Consider the following 17336-nt stretch of genomic DNA (forward strand, 5'->3'; position numbering starts at 1 on the left):
AGCAGCCCGGTGACAGTCTGCCAATCCAGCGGCACGGCAGAATCACGGCTGCGTGTGTTCGTGCTGCAGCGTCTGTCACATCTCTCTGTCTTCAACTTTCCCTCCAAGAAATTACAAACACCACAGGAAGACGGGCTACATCGCTTTGTGTTTCAGTCATTAGGGTTACCTTGCCACTGTTTTTTTTTTTTTTTTTGTCACTGTGAGATAAGAAAAGCGGCAAAACAAGCACCTAAACTAAATGTAACACATGTAAACCCGGTTTTCCTCCCCCGTCTTCTCTTACCCCCGCAGCTTCGATTCGGAGAATGGTCCCTCACCAGGCCGAAGCCCCATGGATTCGCAGGCGAGTCCTGGGTTGGTGCTGCACCCTTCTTTTCCCCAGAGCCAGCGCAGGGAGTCCTTCCTGTACCGCTCCGACTCCGACTACGACACATCCCCCAAAACCATGTCACGCAACTCCTCCATCAACAGTGAGGGGTGAGCATGAAGCCATCATCCTGGATCCATCATCATCATTGCAGAATGGACTGAAGCATGTTTTTTTTAAAGCCGCATTGTCCACTCAAACACACACACACACACACGCACACACACACACACACACACACACACACACACACACACACACACACACACACACACACACACACACACCATGGTGACAGCACAGCACAGCACATTATCTCAATCAACACAGCAACGGGTTATGATTGTAATTATGCAAACATTATGCTAATGAAATCATGACAAATCCTCATAACGTTGACTGATGTGCTCTGTCTGCTGGCCTATCTTTCAGTCAGCTTAGACCACCCAACACTTCCCATTAGTGAAGTCTCAGGATTATTTCTCTGTTTAGATCCACGTAGGTTTTTGTAAACACCCAGCACACAGATGCAGCCTCTCATATAAACACTCATACCGAGCACCGCGGCTGGCCAAAAGCTCCTCACATTCACCTCATTCTCCGCTTTTTTGTTTTCCCCTTTTGTCCTGCAGGCACGCCGAAGACATGATCGTCACCCCTTTCGCTCAGGTATGCTTCCCTCGTGCTCCTCGTCTGACATTTTTAATCGCTGTAAATGACTAGAAAAGGTGGCTAATTAGTGCAGTGAACTTGTCCCCCCCCTCCCCCATCCCTTCCTCACTGCCTCCCTGCCTCCCTCCCTCCTTCTTTCCCCTCCTACGCTGTCCATCCATCCCCCAGGTGTTGGCCAGCCTACGAACTGTAAGAAGCAACTTCACCATCCTCGCCAATGTCACAACACCCACTAACAAGTCAGTATCATGCTGTCAGACAACCTCCCCTCTTCCCCCCCCTCCCCACCCCACTTACACTCGTCACGACTGCCTGCTTAGTTTGCAGTGTGTATGCTAATGTCTCCATCTCCTCGCTCCTGTGGGGAAACACTGTAGCTCTCATGATTAACCACTTTATGATTATCAGACAATGCTCAAGGAAAATATCATCTGCATTATTTTGCCGTGTTTCCAACTAGCTGTATGAGGACTTGAGTGCAGAGAGCTCCATGCCTCAGATGTATGTCCCTGACTCTGTACCCAGACGATGGAGACATTCAATAACACTAAAAATGATTCTCCCTTGTATTGCAGTAGACAGAAAGGAGCTGGAGCTGGCAGGCTCTTAGCTCCAAGTCAATATGATATATAAAGCAATGCACCACAGAATTATCAGCATCTATAATTACACAGTGTTGTACCCTGAAAGTGCCTCCCTCACTACGCAATTATAAAATTACAAAAGCTATTTGAGACACGAGCAGAACCCAGGCTTTGTCTTTGACTATTTTGGGATATTTAAAGAGAAAAAAAAAGGACATTAATAAGCACTTTAAAAACGCACAGATTGCAGTATCTTGAAATATTTAAAAACATTTAATGTACACACACACACTCCTCCATTAGTCTCGTTTTATGGGCACATAAATGAATACAAATTCTAATATCCCCTGTGTGAGCCAAGCCTTTTGTTTCCTCATACTGTAATGTTCAATGTGTGTTGAACCCCAGCAGGGGGCAGCAGTGTGTAAGTTCTCCCTCATGATGTAATGCTGTGTATGTCCACAGGAGGTCACCAGTGACAAGCCAACCCACTGTTCCCCAAGCTACGCTCTCTGGTATGTTGTCAGCTAATTAAAACTCTTAGTGCAAAGGGTTTCCTTTAAGGACACTCGAAGTCTCCCACATCCCCCAAATGCATCATCAGTAATGGAAATGACTGCAGATCATCACACAGTCTCCTGTGCCTATTATTAATGAGGAATTGTTTAATTAACTGCTTTGCATACATTTTAAGAGATTGGATGGATCTTACAAATGGATAATAGTGAAGCTATATATGCTATATAATATAAAGCTGTTACTGCGTACAGTACATTTAAGTTTTTATTTGTTGGGGGATAAATTCAGAACCAGCAGCACTCGTTTTAAATCACCCTGAAGAGTTTGATTCCTCAGCTGAAAAACCTGACCTGAACATTTTTACACTTTATGCTTCAAACACTGGCTAATCAAGGACCTCAAAAAACAAAAGAGTTGAAAGAATATTCAGAATATATCAGCATATTATAAAACCTTTCAACTTTCAACTATGAAACTTTTCAACTTAAACTGAATTTAAGTATGTGTCAGTTTACTTAGCTAAAGGATGGGACCTTAACAGGGACGGATTTTCTGTCAAGTCATCAGTGATTTTATGACACTTTTTGTGTTACTCCTCTACTGCTCATTTAAATATATTAACTCTGTGTTTGTGTGTGTCCTTGCCAGAGGAGACATACCAGCAGATGGCTCGGGAGACTCTGGAGGAGCTGGACTGGTGTCTGGACCAGCTGGAGACTATTCAGACCCACCGCTCAGTCAGCGAGATGGCCTCCAACAAGGTGCGCACCTGTCAACACACAAACATGTTCACAATGAAGTTTCACATTTACCTCAGTGTTATAGGGTGTGGAAATGTTGACATACAACATATAATGTGGTTCACAAGAACAGATCTGAAGGGATCTGATTATAACTGGGTTGGAGCTGTATCACCCAGCGCACAGAAATAATCAACATGTCGGACTTCTTGTTTAAGCCTCCACTCTCGTGGAAATACAAACAATGCAGCTTCACTAATTTCACTAGATTATTGAAGTGAACGATAGAACATCTGTAGCAGCATGTAAACCTCAGAGGAGGCTTTTCTAGCCTCGCTGCAATGCCTTTCACATGACATTTTCACACATATTCACGTGATATTGTTTAACAAACAACTCAGCAGCTAATGGTGAACTGCTTCTTCTTCTGTCGATATCATAATTAGTAATTCTTGGAAAAACATCTTTCGTGGGTTGATTTTCAGTCCTGCGGTGGTGAATGTATCAATAAATAATTCACGTGGACTGTATTGTAGCACATATGTGGTCGACCTCGACCATCTCATTGGGTTTTCCTGGCGGTTGTTAAACTAAACTGAGAGACACTATTGGTTTGTTGTGGTGGAGCATTTGTTGTTGTTGCTGCAAGACATGCAGCCAGGTTGTAATGGATTTTTGGAAAGCGTGCATTTTGCAAGAGTACATCTACGTGCCGGCATGTGCAGGCTTCTCGCATGCATTTGTATTTGTGGGGGCACAAATAGGTGAGAGAGAGAGAGAGAGAGAGCGAGAGCTGGAGAGAGGAGGGGGGGAGGGCATGAGAGGGAGGGGGGGGGGACGGGTCCTGATGCTGATGTCTCTGCTGTAACCTTGGTTGCTATCGAACAGCAGCAGGGTCTGCCCTTCCCTTTTACTCATTGGCTTGCCACTCTGACCACAAGCCATGTGGTTCAGGCAACAGCCAATGAAATCGAGGCGGTGCTCCTTTAATAGTGCTCCGTCTTAAAGAGACAGCATCGAGCACCTTGTTTATTTTATTCCAGAATCCCCTCCCGTGTTGCACGTCGCTATTAATAAGGGTTCGTCATGTCGATAATCAGGCTCATAATGCAAGGAGAAATGACAGGAGAGTGATGACGGGACGCCATGTATGTGTGGGTTACAGTCACATGTGGTGCGCGTGTACAATGTGCAGAGAGAAGTCTCCTTGGGGGAAACAAAGAGTCTGTGAATATGTTTCTGCCTCTTAGCAGCCGCAACTAAGCTACAGAAATCCGCCACACCGTGCCAACATGGAGGTGCGCACATGAATATTTCCCACTCAGTCTCTCACTCTTACTCACACCCTCGCTCACACACATATTTTCGACAGACGTACATGCTGTCTTGTCGCACATGCGCACACCGCCGCCGAGAGGAGGCAAGCACAGACACACACACACACACACACACACATGCACGCGCCTGCAGCCACACTGCCTGATTAGCTTGCGAGAGCTGTCTACAGCATCCAGGGAAATGGCGCAAGAGGCAGAGCGTTGGAGGAGGAACGGCAGCCTGAAGCATCAGCATTAGACCTCCTGGCATTTTGGGCCAGCTGAGGCATGGATTGACTTGGAGCGGAGGACTTGGGAGCTACGGAGGAGCAATCAGGAGGCAGCCTGACTGACTGACTGACTGACTGACTGCCTGCTCACTGACAGTGTGTTGCTGGGATCGGTGCGAGGCGGCACAGACGGGCTGATGCACCGGTAGGACTGGGCCGGGCCTGTGGATCCCTACCGTGGGGGAGGGGCAGTCGACGCAGGAAGAGGGAGAATGTTTTTCCAGACCACAGCTCTGGTGTGATTCTTCAGCCTGACCGTCTGCTACAGGCCTGCCTGCATCCCTCTCCGTCTCTTTCTTTCTTTTCTCTCTCTCTCTCTCATTCTCTCCATTCTTGTTTTTCTCTTGCTATATCATCTGACCCCCCCCCCCAACCCCTTCTCCTCTCTCCCTCCCTCCCCACTCTCCTCTCCTGTTCCCGATGTTCCTGCTTTCATCCAAGCTCCCTTCACCTCCATCTTTCGATACTACAGTTATCTTTCTGCCCTGCCGTCACCATCCCTCCATTCCTCTCACCTCCGTCATCTAAATTTTTTTTTTTTTTTTTTATCACAGTTTGTCAAGCAGCTCAGCTCTCGCGACAACATTTTTTTTTTAGTTTACATCTGTCTCACTCATCTCCTACATCGGTTCCTCTCTGTGCCCTTCAGACGGTCCCTCGCTCCCTCTCCCTTTCCCTCCATCTTCACTCTTTCGGCTCCCATCCACCTCGACCCTGCAGTGACTATAGATTTGGGTCAGTCTGCTCAGCAAATGGGATGAGATGTAGTCTCCACAGCAAGCCGGATCCAGGGGGCTCCTGGTCTGCCCATCAGGGGGACCCTCATCTTCTGACCACACTGAGGCTGGACCCTGACTCAGGACTGACTGGGTGGCCTGCTTTGGGGTACTGCATGTAGGCAAGGACAATCTGCACCAGCAGCCCCTACCCTCGCCCCTTTCCCCCGTTCCTTCTCCCCCTCTCGGGGCAGCTGTCACTCTGGAGTGTCCCGGCTTGACTGGCTGTGGCCTCTCCCCACACACCCTGACGACGCCCTCATGCCACTGGGGCACCCGCAGTGCCCCCACCCCGCTCCACTACCGCACCTCCTGCCTGTGCCATCGGCCCAAACCGCCCGTCACCCTCAACATGGGTGTGGTGGAGGCCATTGACCCGACGCCGTCCCCCTGCCCCTCGCCTGTACCAGGGGGCTACAGGCTGCCCCGCTCCTCCAGCTACAGCCCCCTGCAGGGGAGGTCAGGGGCAGAGCTGGACCTCGGTGCGGCCGCTGGAGGAGTTCTGGAGGGGGGTGGGACGGCAGCAGAGCGCAGGACGCCTTTAGTGGACCTGTTCTGTGAGACCTGCTCCAGGCCCTGGCTCATCGGTTGGTGGGACCAGGTAGGACTCAGACAACTTGCAGAGAGCAAACAAGGCCAGGCAGTGGCCATCTTGGATAGATGCTGTGGACTCTTCAAGTGTTACTTCCACATCTATGCATGCATTAACAACTCACCTGTTTGCTAGCTCCATACTTAGGTGTTTTAATTAAACTGTGGTTGTGTCAGTCTGTGAATGTCATGTGTTTATAAGGGAGTCTTCAAAAGTGCTACATGGGATTTATCATATATTTATGTTTAAGTTTATGAGGTCTTGTGGGTCTGACAGTGGCTTTGTGAGAAACTGAGGCAGAACATTGGTGACTGTGTTCCTGTTCCTAATTCACACATGAATCCACTCAGGAGAAACAATGATAAAGGAAGAGAATTTATGAACTCTGCTCAGTGTTTCCACACAGCAGCAGCACTGTAAACAAAAAGACAATATCAGTCTCATTCTTCAACCCTCCATACCTTGTCTACATCTCTGTCCTTTGTGAACACACTGAGCTGCTTAAAACCCGAAGAAATAGGCTTGGGGACTTTTTGAAGTAGTCCAGCAGTCTTTACTGCAGGTACGATGCAGTGTCACATAATGTCCGTTTCCATCCTCCACACCTGCGTCCCACATCTCCTGTGTCTCTCTCTCCTGCTAGCCTGAGGCTGGCCTCAATACAGATTTAAGGAAGTCAAGCGTATTGTCAGTGAAGGACAAGCTTATTGTCTCAAGATGTTGGTTTTTTTTGTATCATTTTACCATTCATCATTCTGCATCTGTAGAAATATAGAAAAGTTTTCTTTTGATACGTCCGATTTAATCTGGATTTGTGTTACCAAAACAAATACTCGCTGTTGTCTTTACTGATGATTGAATTGGGATTACAGGATTTATTACCTTACCTTGCCATCTGAATCATGATGCACATAATGTCTAGAGCACTGTCACACTTTACACATGTGTGTTTGTACTTGTGTTATTCCTGACCGCTGACAGTCAGACAACATATATCCCTCCTGGTACCTCACATATGCAGGTGTGTGTGTGTCGGCTGTTCAATGTGTGCATGTTTGCTTCAGTAGTCGCTGTCAGAGGAAGAGTGTTGTTTGTCCTGGCACTCGGACTGGCACTGTAGAAGTGTTGGTTGGCAGCTATGACTCAGCGTTACAGCATTAGAGAAGGAAAGAACGAGAGAGAGGGAGAGATCGAGGAGGAGGTCTGGGCTGAGCCTGCTGCCTAAGTGTGCCACTGGGCTTGACTAGATTTCCTGGCTCCCGATGACTGATCCTTCCACGATTTTCTGTTACGGTGCCTATTCGTTTGGCCCATCATGTAACGAGCACCGGGCTGGAATAGGATGGCTGGGTAAAAAAAAAAAGAGAGAGAACTGTGAGGGAAAGAGGGGGAAACGGTGGTAATACATGAGGTGTGTGGAATAGGCAAAGTGGAGCCTGTGACAAATCAGGATTTTGGGGCTCGAGCGCAGTAATGGTGTTGTTTACCTCAAGAGGGAGGGAGGAGCAGATATAAGCAACAGAGGGATGTAGAGAGGGAGACAGCAGAGGAGGGGAGGGTTGACCTTGGTAAAGGTCAGAGACACCTGCCTACTCCCTCAGATTGTCACCCAAGCAGCCACCGCTCTCACATCAAGCTGAAGGACTGACTGTGAGGAGGCAGTTGCCACGGCAACTGCTTCAGTTGCCATGGAGATTGTTATGTGTGAAAGATCAGTCAGTAGGACACAGACTGAGGGGTCTGTCCGAATCGCATTGTGCCTTCACATGACTCGTCTGACGGGGTTAAGTCTGACGTTAAGTCTCCTGACATCATGTTCGTCTGCGACAATAAAACATTACATAAAAGCGGAGAGAACATTCAGAAACGGTGTTTTCTTGCCTGCGCAGATAATGTCTTCACTTAATCACATTTATGTCTGCAATGCAAGGACCTGCAGACTAGTAGTTCATGACTGACACCGTAGATCTATTGAGAGCAATATGTATAAACGTGCCACATTACTGCAGCAAATCACAGCATATCAAAGTGCAAGCACACCGAGTTGGGGCATTGAACAGTCTGTTCTCATCCGAGAAAAAGAGGAGGCATTATTCATAATTGATTTTTATCACCCTTTAGTAAATAAGGGTGATAATTTATTTTCTCATTTATGAATCATAGGAATGTTGTTATGTATCAATATGTATCAGCAAATTGAATCCAGAGGACAATGTGAATAAACCTGGAGGTTTACCAATCTGCATGCAATCTGTCATGCTTCTACATTGTAACTACAATTCAAATCTCTCACTGCTGTCTCTTGTCTGTCCTCCCCTCAGTTCAAGAGGATGTTAAACAGGGAGCTGTCCCATTTGTCAGAGATGAGTCGCTCAGGGAACCAAGTGTCAGAATACATCTCCACTACCTTTCTAGGTAAAGTAAACCTGCCATCCATTTGCTGGATGGCAGAGTTCTTAACAGTTAAAGAGTTCTTAACAGTTCTGACTCCAGGTCAAGTACAACCCTCTGTAAGTCTCCATCCCGAGGTTGACTTTTAACTTTTGATCCTTCCAGATAAGCAGAACGAGGTGGAGATCCCGTCCCCGACCTTGAGGGAGAGGGAGAAGCCCATGTGTCACATCAGTGGGGTGAAGAAGCTCACGCACAGTTCCAGCCTTTCCAACTCCACCATGCCTCGCTTCGGTGTGAAGACTGAACACGAGGACGGGTTAGCCAGGGTAAATGGATGGAAAAACAACACAAGAGATCAAAGCTATTGTATACACATGCACACAAACTTAGCATGCTCCGCTCACAGCCTCAGTCTTTGCTATAGTCTGAACTTTGTTCACATTAAGGTTTGCTCTGCAACTCCGAAAGGTGGACCAATCAACAACAGGTTGGGGTTGCTAAGTGATGTTCAAGTAGTTCAAACAAGGGCGACAGTGATGGAGTTACAGCGCACAACACACGGTATATGGTGGTCAGTGCCGATTGGTTAAAGGCTACTCACAGTCTAATAGTTTCAAAATGAACCAGAGGTCTTCTGTTGTACCTTCAGGAGCTGAACGACTTGAACAAGTGGGGCCTTAATATCTTTCGTGTGGCGGAGTTCTCAAATAATCGACCCCTCAGCTGCATAATGTTTGCCATCTTCCAGGTGAGAGACTGGGCTTGAACCATGGATTATGCAGTAGCTAATGAAACGTAGCATGACTGTGACCCTAACCCCTGTGCACTGTCCCCGCTGCAGGAAAGAGATCTACTAAAGACCTTTCGGATCCCTGTGGATACGTTTGTCACGTATGTGATGACCCTGGAGGACCACTACCATGCCAATGTGGCCTACCACAACAGCCTCCACGCTGCAGATGTCACTCAGTCTACTCATGTACTGCTATCCACACCAGCTCTAGATGTAAATACCTCTATTGGTCTACCAATGTCAGACACACAGCATGACTATAAATACCCGATACACAGCTACCTTCACATTCAAAGTCTTTCACAAATTCGGGGTCTTCCAGAAAGAGTACAACAGTTCAGGGTCAAACTGCTTTTTAATTTTCCCTCATTTCTTCATCTCTGACAGGCTGTATTCACTGATCTAGAGATACTAGCTGCGTTATTTGCTGCTGCCATCCATGATGTGGACCATCCAGGAGTGTCCAACCAATTCCTCATAAATACCAGTGAGTTCAAATGAGATTAAGAGACACACAAACGCATAAATTGAAGCACATTGTGGTGATGCTGTGATTATTGTGTATGTTTTTGACTCATATTTGTTGTGCGATGCTTCCCTCAGACTCAGAGTTAGCCCTGATGTATAATGACGAGTCTGTGTTGGAGAACCATCACCTGGCTGTGGGTTTTAAGCTGCTGCACGAGGACAACTGTGACATCTTCCAAAATCTAAGCAAGAGGCAAAGACAGAGCCTGAGGAAGCTTGTTATTGATATGGTGAGTGTTTGTCTGCACACTTATTGTATATTATGAACATAATTACCTTCCTCGCTTGTCTTCAACTGCTTCTTAGCTCTCCTTCATCTCCTATGAACTTTCTATTCTCTGTCTTTCTATTTTTTCCCCCCCCAGGTTTTGGCAACAGATATGTCTAAACACATGAGTTTGCTGGCAGACCTCAAGACTATGGTAGAAACCAAGAAAGTGACAAGTTCTGGAGTACTGCTGCTCGACCACTACACTGACCGGATACAGGTAGGATGTCATTTTCAAGTTACTTACAACTAACTTCAATTACAGCCATTCAGCAAATGTTATCCTGATCCTGCTACAAAAAATAAATAAATTCTGAAGCATTGAGATGGCATATTCAGTTAATTCAGAGTGCTGTAAAAACAAAGATGTTGTGGGGAAAGCTTAACGGGACTTAGACACTGGCTTGGATTTAGTTGGAGTAAATGGATGTACTGTAAGATCAACATGAAACGGGGGTTATGGCTGGGAGCTGGGTAGAACACTTTCTGAGGCACCTCTGCACTATGCAGCTCGTAACCTATGTACAACTTGCCTGTATAACTCGCACGGATCCCCATTAAATCTTTTGGCAATACACTGGATCTTGACTTGTTTGTATTCTGTGCTGTTTCTAAAACCAGGTGGCTCTGACAGAAAGATTAGGCTGACATTTCTTTTTAAGTATGTTTTCGTAGCTGAGATCTGGTAATCAAGCATCATATGAAAAGGTAAGGTGTGTGTTATCTTATTTTGTCAATGACGAAAGAAAGATCCTGTGTATTTCTTAAAGATTGAGCAGAAATGAAGAGCTGCAGCATTGTATAGATCTAGTTTTAGGGATTTTGCAAAGTGATCCAGCTGACAGATCTGCATTTTATCTCATTTGACCTGACTGTGGTGTAGTTAAGTGTCAGACACAAAAGCAAGAACCTGAGGTTCAATGAAGATGGTCATGGAAGGAAATGAAGAGAAACATGCAAGTGCTTCGCAGATGTCTAAGTGTCTGCAAGAGGGCCAAGGTAGAGGTGGTTGCTGCCAGTTTACAAAGCAGCAGGTCAGCAGTTTTTGAAACAGTTTTGAAATGTGTGGTTTATTGCATTTTGATGGGTGATGAGTTCTTCTTCATCATTAAAGAAAGTAGGAGACTCAAAGGCCAGAAGTTTGATTTGATGGTTTACATTAGAAGAGGTAGCTAAGGGGACTTGGTTAATAGTGCTGGTGAATGGCTTAACTACTAACGGGGCAAAGCAATGGGGCCCATGAAGGTTTTCGGGACAGGATTTTGTGTGTCCAGGCCATCTCAATTCTCAGCCTGATCAACTAACAATGCTACAAAAGTCTTACACTGATTGGGATCAGAATATATACCACCTTACCACCTTGTACACTTGAGTCATCGCCCTTGTTTTGTATCATTATTTGTCTGTATTGCAATGTTCCAAAAAGTTTTACTAGAAAATGAATATTATGTTGACCAATCCCTTATTCAACCTATTTAATCTGATTGCTTTGTTCTCAAGTTAACCCTCGTGTTGTCCTTGGGTCAAAATGACCCGCAGCTGTGTTCAACCAATTTCTATTTTATTTTCATATTTTTTTAGGATCATTGGTGACAAGGAGGCTGTGAGGGTTTCTTTAAAGAATGATGACCAATGATCCCAAAAAATATAAAAATAGAGACATAAAATAGAACTTGGTTGAACACAGCTTCGGGTCATTTTGACCCAAGGACAACACAAGGGTTAAGGAAGGAGACAGGCATGCTGGGAAAAGCTGATTCGTTTGTCCAATGAGCTTACTCTCTGTCATTTGTGGTATGTCACCTATGTGGAGCGTTTGAGGCAGGGGAAAGGGCCCAAGAAAAATATTTGCTCTGGGGCCAATCCCAATCATGTTAGTTTGTAGGTGCAAATGGTTTTCAGTGCATATGCAAGGAGAGTAGAGATAAAGCTAATGCAGTAATAAATGGTGGAGAATGTTCTCTGAGCTTGGAAACGTCACAAACTTTAATGTCACAGAAGGAAAGGTGAAGAGAAAAGCAAGTGTTGAGATTCTGGAGAACAAGTAAAACGCTTGAGAAAGCTGGATTTTGGAGTTGTAGTAGCAACTAGCAGAAGAAGTGAAAGAAGGAGAAAATAAAGTAAACGTGAAAGAGGTCATTAGAAAGCTTAGTTTGCACCACCTCCTTTCAGCTGCTTGAAGCTTTGTCTGTTTAAAATCCAAAATGTCCGACTAAGGGCACACCATCCCCATCATTTTTTTTTTTTAAATTCAGGGTGATTTTTATAACTTCCATTTACATAATAGTGTGTGATGTGACTTTGTGTTTGTGCAGGTGTTGAGGAACATGGTACACTGTGCTGACCTGAGTAACCCCACGAAGCCGCTGGCTGTGTATCGCCAATGGACGGAGAGAATCATGGAGGAGTTCTTCAGGCAGGGGGACAAGGAGAGGGAGCGAGGGATGGAGATCAGTCCGATGTGCGATAAACACACTGCATCTGTGGAAAAGAGTCAGGTAAATGATCAGCAGGGAAACACACATGTATGAATGTGATTCTGTGCACAACTGGAGAACTGTTAATACTGTGGGTGGGGTGATAATACAGCGCAGAGAGTGATTTGTCAGCTCTGATCACAGCAGTCATCCTCCTACATTATTAATGCTGATTTGCAGGAAGCGAAGTGACACCACTGGGCTAGTTTATTTCATGTCAGTAACAATCTTCTTTTCTGGACGTAGGTGGGCTTTATTGACTACATTGTCCACCCGCTGTGGGAGACATGGGGGGACCTTGTGCATCCCGATGCCCAGGACATCCTAGACACTCTGGAGGACAACAGGGACTGGTACCAGAGCACTATTCCACAAAGCCCCTCACCACCTCCCGTGGGCCAAGACAAGGATCTAAACGCCTGCATAGACAAGTTCCAGTTTGAGCTCACCCTCGAAGAGAGCTCTCAGAGAGAACAGGAGGACGAGGGTGACAAGGCCACACCGAACCACGTGGAACAGGACTGCAGTCACGGGGATGATGAGGAGGAGGAGGAGGGTAAAAAGGAGGAAGAGGAAGACACAATGGCAGAGGAGGAAAATGAGTACATAATAGAAGAGGAGGACGAGGTGGCAATGGAGGAAGAGGAAGTGGAGGAGAAGCTGAAAGCTCAGTTGGTTGAGGGGGCAGAAAAGGACAGACTTTCTGACACAAGTCCTGTAGAGGAAGAGGAAGATTCTTCTTCACAAGCTGAAGATACATGAGTTCTGCTCCTGTATCGCCCTCCTCACTTGCACACATTATCTTGTTCATCCTTTCAATGGCCAAACCAAGAACAAATAAGACTGCAATGACAATACAGACCTTTAAGTATATTTTTCAAAAAGGGAAAGAATTTAAATCGCTTAAAGAGAAGTTAATTACACAGCAACTGTAGATTTGGAGTGATGGTGAGTCCTTCGACTGATTTCACAATGAACTTTAGACAGAGGAATTTAGGAGAGCGTTAATGATGGGAAACTGAAGACAGCGTAGCACTCTGGGACTGAAATGCACACAAATAAACACGCATGAAGTGACACGTCAAAACACATGGAAAAAACAAGACCAGGAGCAAGTCATGTAGAATTTACCAATGCAATGTGTGTACCTGCATGCAGCCATCATGCAGTGTAATTGCAGTCCTTATATTCTGTTTTGGAAATGAACACACACACACACACACACACACACACACACACACACACACACACACACACACACACACACACACACACACACACACACACACACACACACACACACACACACACACACACACACACACACACACACACACACACTTGACTATGTTTGTATGTGTGCATTTACATGAGGGACACTGATCAGTAATGAATCTCTTTGGAAAAAGCCATCCCTTAATGGAGTATTAACTAGTGTTCAGTCAGTATTCGTAATTCATGTTTGTTAGAATCTCAATAGAAACTGTTCTCCTCAGAAAAGCTACACGTACGAGTGACTTTTTTTTTCCATTTCTGTCGGAAAAGAAAAATAAGAAATTCCACAGAGTTGGAGGAGGAGAGGGAAAGTGATCGAAGGAAAGGAAGATGCTGCAACGAAGGGACCACCGGGTCCCATACCCCTTTTCCCTTTACAAAGAGAGTGCTACTGGTGCAAGATGGCTCTGTGCCTTTCTGAAACACCAGCTTCCTGGATGGAGCTGTCGTGAAGCAATGCATTGTGGGACAGGAGTGTCTGATTTTGTTATCTTTTTTTTTTTTTTATTGTCTCTTGTTAAAGATCTCTCTTTACTGTTCATGGTATTGTGGTGTGTATCTCACACGTACAGTTTCTGTGGTGATATGTTTTCGGCTGTAAGTCTTCCTTTGTTGCTCTCTGGTAATATAATGATGCAGAGCAATCACTACCACCACCACAACCACCAGTGGACTCTTTCCAGCTTTTGTTTTTGTTTGTTTGTTTTTCTTATTAGAATGATTTTTTTTTTTTTTTTTTTTTTTTTAATCTTTCTGAGAATAAGCCATGTGATGCTTTGAAGCATACATTTTTGCCTATTTTGTATTTACCAATTGCTTAATATGTTGAAGGGATACAGAATTATTTCATCAGCAGAACAAATTTTCACTCGCCATCTCACGCCCACTTGCACTTGTGTTTATGTCTCCTCATACACATCGATTCTCACCAAAGCCAAAGGATGAGAAACTTCAGTGGGTGAAGTGATTTGAAGGAAGACAGTTGAGTAAGAAAATCAGGGAGGCAGAATGTCAGAGGAAAGAAGCGTGACTTGGCCAAAAGGAGGTCTGGCAGTTCCTAATCATCCTTGTTATGTTTGATGCTTTTTTGCCTTAATGTCAGACGCAGGACACATACCTGCCAGTATGTAGATTTATAAGATATATAATAGATATCCTAGTATATTTATATCACGTCTGTATGCTTATTTCTGTGAGTATCAGTGTGTCTATACACAATGTATTGCATTTGAAGGGGAAAGGGAAACATTGCTGCCAATTAGTCGTTATATTGTTGCTGTGCTCGGACCAACATAAAGAATGTGTTGTAGTTTTTTAATTTTTTTTTATCAGGACGGCAAAATGACTATCTTAAAGCTATCTGGAGGCATTCAGAGAAAATAAGAAATGGGAATGAAGGTTATGCAGGAGCTCAGATTGATTACCGATGTCCTTTGTTGAAATCTGACCGGATACTGATTTATGGACAGGCTGGGAGTTGATGAGTGTGTGTTTGTTTGCATGACTAATTGTGTGGTCATAAGTAGGCAAGTGAATACCAGTAAGAGATAGCAGGATGTTGTCATATGTGTCATTGTTCCCTCACTGTCATCACCATATCCCGTTGAACGGTGTCCAGGATTCAATCAGCACAGCTTAAATAGGTCACAGTTTGTGTTTGTTTTTCACAGGGTAAAAAAAAGAAGAAAAAAAAAAGAAGAACACGCGTGTGGTCCTTTTAGGAGCAAGTTTCTGCAGGTCAGTAACTGAGCTTATCTGAAGACGCCACAGCTTGGTGCAACAGAAGCCTGTGTGTTTGACCTGCTCTGTCGCAGGATGGAGCAGAGCCGTGGGCCACCACACAGGCTTTTCATCTGGTGGAATGGGAATCCAGGATTACTATTGCAGTTACTTAAATAAAAGATTCCCATATGCATTGGCCTTTTACTTTAAACATGTCGCTTTGTTTTTGTGGCTTCTTGTTCTGTCATAAGCTATGAAAACATTAATATTTAATTGCCATACAAACACGATACTGTAGCAATTGTTTCTTATTAAGGAAATTATTCAATTAATTGATTGCTGCCATTCTTTTTAAATGACGAAAAGAAAACCATGGGAAATGTTTTCTTTGAACAGTTTGTGTACAGTTTATTTTTATATCATTCTGGTGGATGGTCTGGAAAAATGAATCACGTGTTGATGATATAGCTATAAGCATTACCACTCTTGTATATAATGTAATATTGGATTGTAAATTATAAATTTATCCAAGTCATAATGATTGACAAATAACCACTTAAAATAGTTAAGTGAACCACTGAAGCACTGCAGGCCACATCCTCACCTTTTCATTCTCTGATTATGTTTTAACTCACTTGTGCAAACATTCTGTCCTATTTTTTTAATCGTCCACATTTATTGTTAAAGTCAAATATATTTGTACCAGCACTTTATTTCATCAGGTTTTGAGGCAGGTAGTGTGTTTCAGGTAGTGTACAGTCTATGCTGGTGGATTGGTCTTTGGCAGTCACTTGTTGATTATATTCCACTGGGCCAAATCACAAACCTTCATTGTGCAGCAGTTAGTGTTAACCCCTCTCTATTGGCATAATCAAACAAGCTAGTCATTCTCTATTAAATGTCCATGTGAGATTGAATTTATTTGACTGATAAAGTCAAATGTATGCCGCTGTAGTCACATAGGATGTGACACATTCAAAGGAGGTAAATGTGTCCTTATCTAACTTGGCCATTCCTAGCACTATCACCACCTCTGTTTTCTTAGTAACTTTAATCACTATCTAGCCTGATAGCCTAAATGTCCGTCCCATGGTGGCCTACTTAGCTGGTTCCCATCGGGGTTGCTGTCAGGTTATGTTGTCGCAGACTGACTCCCTCTGAGAATAATTCTCTGGGCTTTAACTCATGTGTTTGTTCACAAGTAAGAACGATTATATAAGAAAAAAAAAAAAACATGAAATGATTGTAATATTTGTAAATGATCTTGCTGTAATGTGTAAAATGTGTCCAAGTTATTTTTTATTATATTATTTTTATGAAAGTTTTTCCTCTTGACAGAGCTGAGGTGTCATTTTGTGAATAAATGCATTTAATAAGCAAACATCTATATATATAAAACAATATTATAGTATATCAGTATATTTTTCTTTTATTTCACTGTTCGGTACTGTAAAGTGTGTTAAAAATACAAATAAAGCAAGATTTTTATATTAAATGCAAGATCATTGTCATGTTTGCTATCACTTTCCTTGTATGCTAGTGGATCACTGGGGGGTCTCATGGCAAATTAGTTGTCAGTAAGCATTGTTTGCATTAATACTGTTCATTTATTAACTCGGGGCTGGTAGTGTAAGCTTATTCCTAATTATATATGGATATGTCCGTATGGATGGTTGTTTAAGGTAGTGAGACTATATTTGAGAAGCATATAATGATTATGGGAGTTTAAAATATCATTTTATCTATTTGGACGCTACTTTCCTGTTTGTCTACACCCTATTATTAACTATAACGTGGGTAAAAGCGTAAACAGCTGTGAATACCTTTGTTTGACGCTGGCTGGCACTGGCATGAGATGGCTGCATCCTCAAATGTACCCAGAAGCCTCTGCTTCAGACGAGCGTAACCACTCTCCCCGCTCTCCGCCAATCACAAGAGCTGCACAAAGCGACGTCCAATCAGAACGAAACAAGCGGCGAGTGGATAAAATGCGCGCATGCGCTCTTGTGCGATACAGAAC

The 17336-nt window shown here is 44.2% G+C and overlaps 1 protein-coding gene across 3 annotated transcripts in view; it reads left to right on the top strand.

Annotated features, from left to right (window-relative positions):
* Positions 1-13550, top strand: part of pde4a (phosphodiesterase 4A, cAMP-specific) — a 38083-nt gene extending 24533 nt beyond the window's left edge. For 2 of the 3 annotated variants that reach the window (XM_069715566.1, XM_069715567.1), the window contains exons 2-15: positions 295-480; positions 1003-1039; positions 1211-1281; positions 2092-2141; positions 2794-2906; positions 8181-8274; positions 8416-8579; positions 8903-9001; positions 9095-9259; positions 9434-9533; positions 9650-9804; positions 9940-10062; positions 12158-12340; positions 12566-13550. In XM_069715566.1, coding sequence (XP_069571667.1) covers positions 295-480; positions 1003-1039; positions 1211-1281; positions 2092-2141; positions 2794-2906; positions 8181-8274; positions 8416-8579; positions 8903-9001; positions 9095-9259; positions 9434-9533; positions 9650-9804; positions 9940-10062; positions 12158-12340; positions 12566-13081 — 2056 coding nt within the window. In that variant the 3' untranslated portion in view covers positions 13082-13550. Of the gene's footprint in view, positions 1-294; positions 481-1002; positions 1040-1210; positions 1282-2091; positions 2142-2793; positions 2907-4564; positions 5869-8180; positions 8275-8415; positions 8580-8902; positions 9002-9094; positions 9260-9433; positions 9534-9649; positions 9805-9939; positions 10063-12157; positions 12341-12565 lie in introns of those variants that run through there. The other variant, XM_069715568.1, reaches the window with a different exon arrangement.
* The last annotated feature ends 3786 nt before the right edge of the window (positions 13551-17336 follow it).

Source organism: Brachyistius frenatus, unplaced genomic scaffold (assembly GCF_029030835.1).
Source record: "Brachyistius frenatus isolate BFR_SWC_R1_liver_20210118 unplaced genomic scaffold, ASM2903083v1 Contig_144, whole genome shotgun sequence".
NCBI lineage: Eukaryota > Metazoa > Chordata > Actinopteri > Embiotocidae > Brachyistius > Brachyistius frenatus.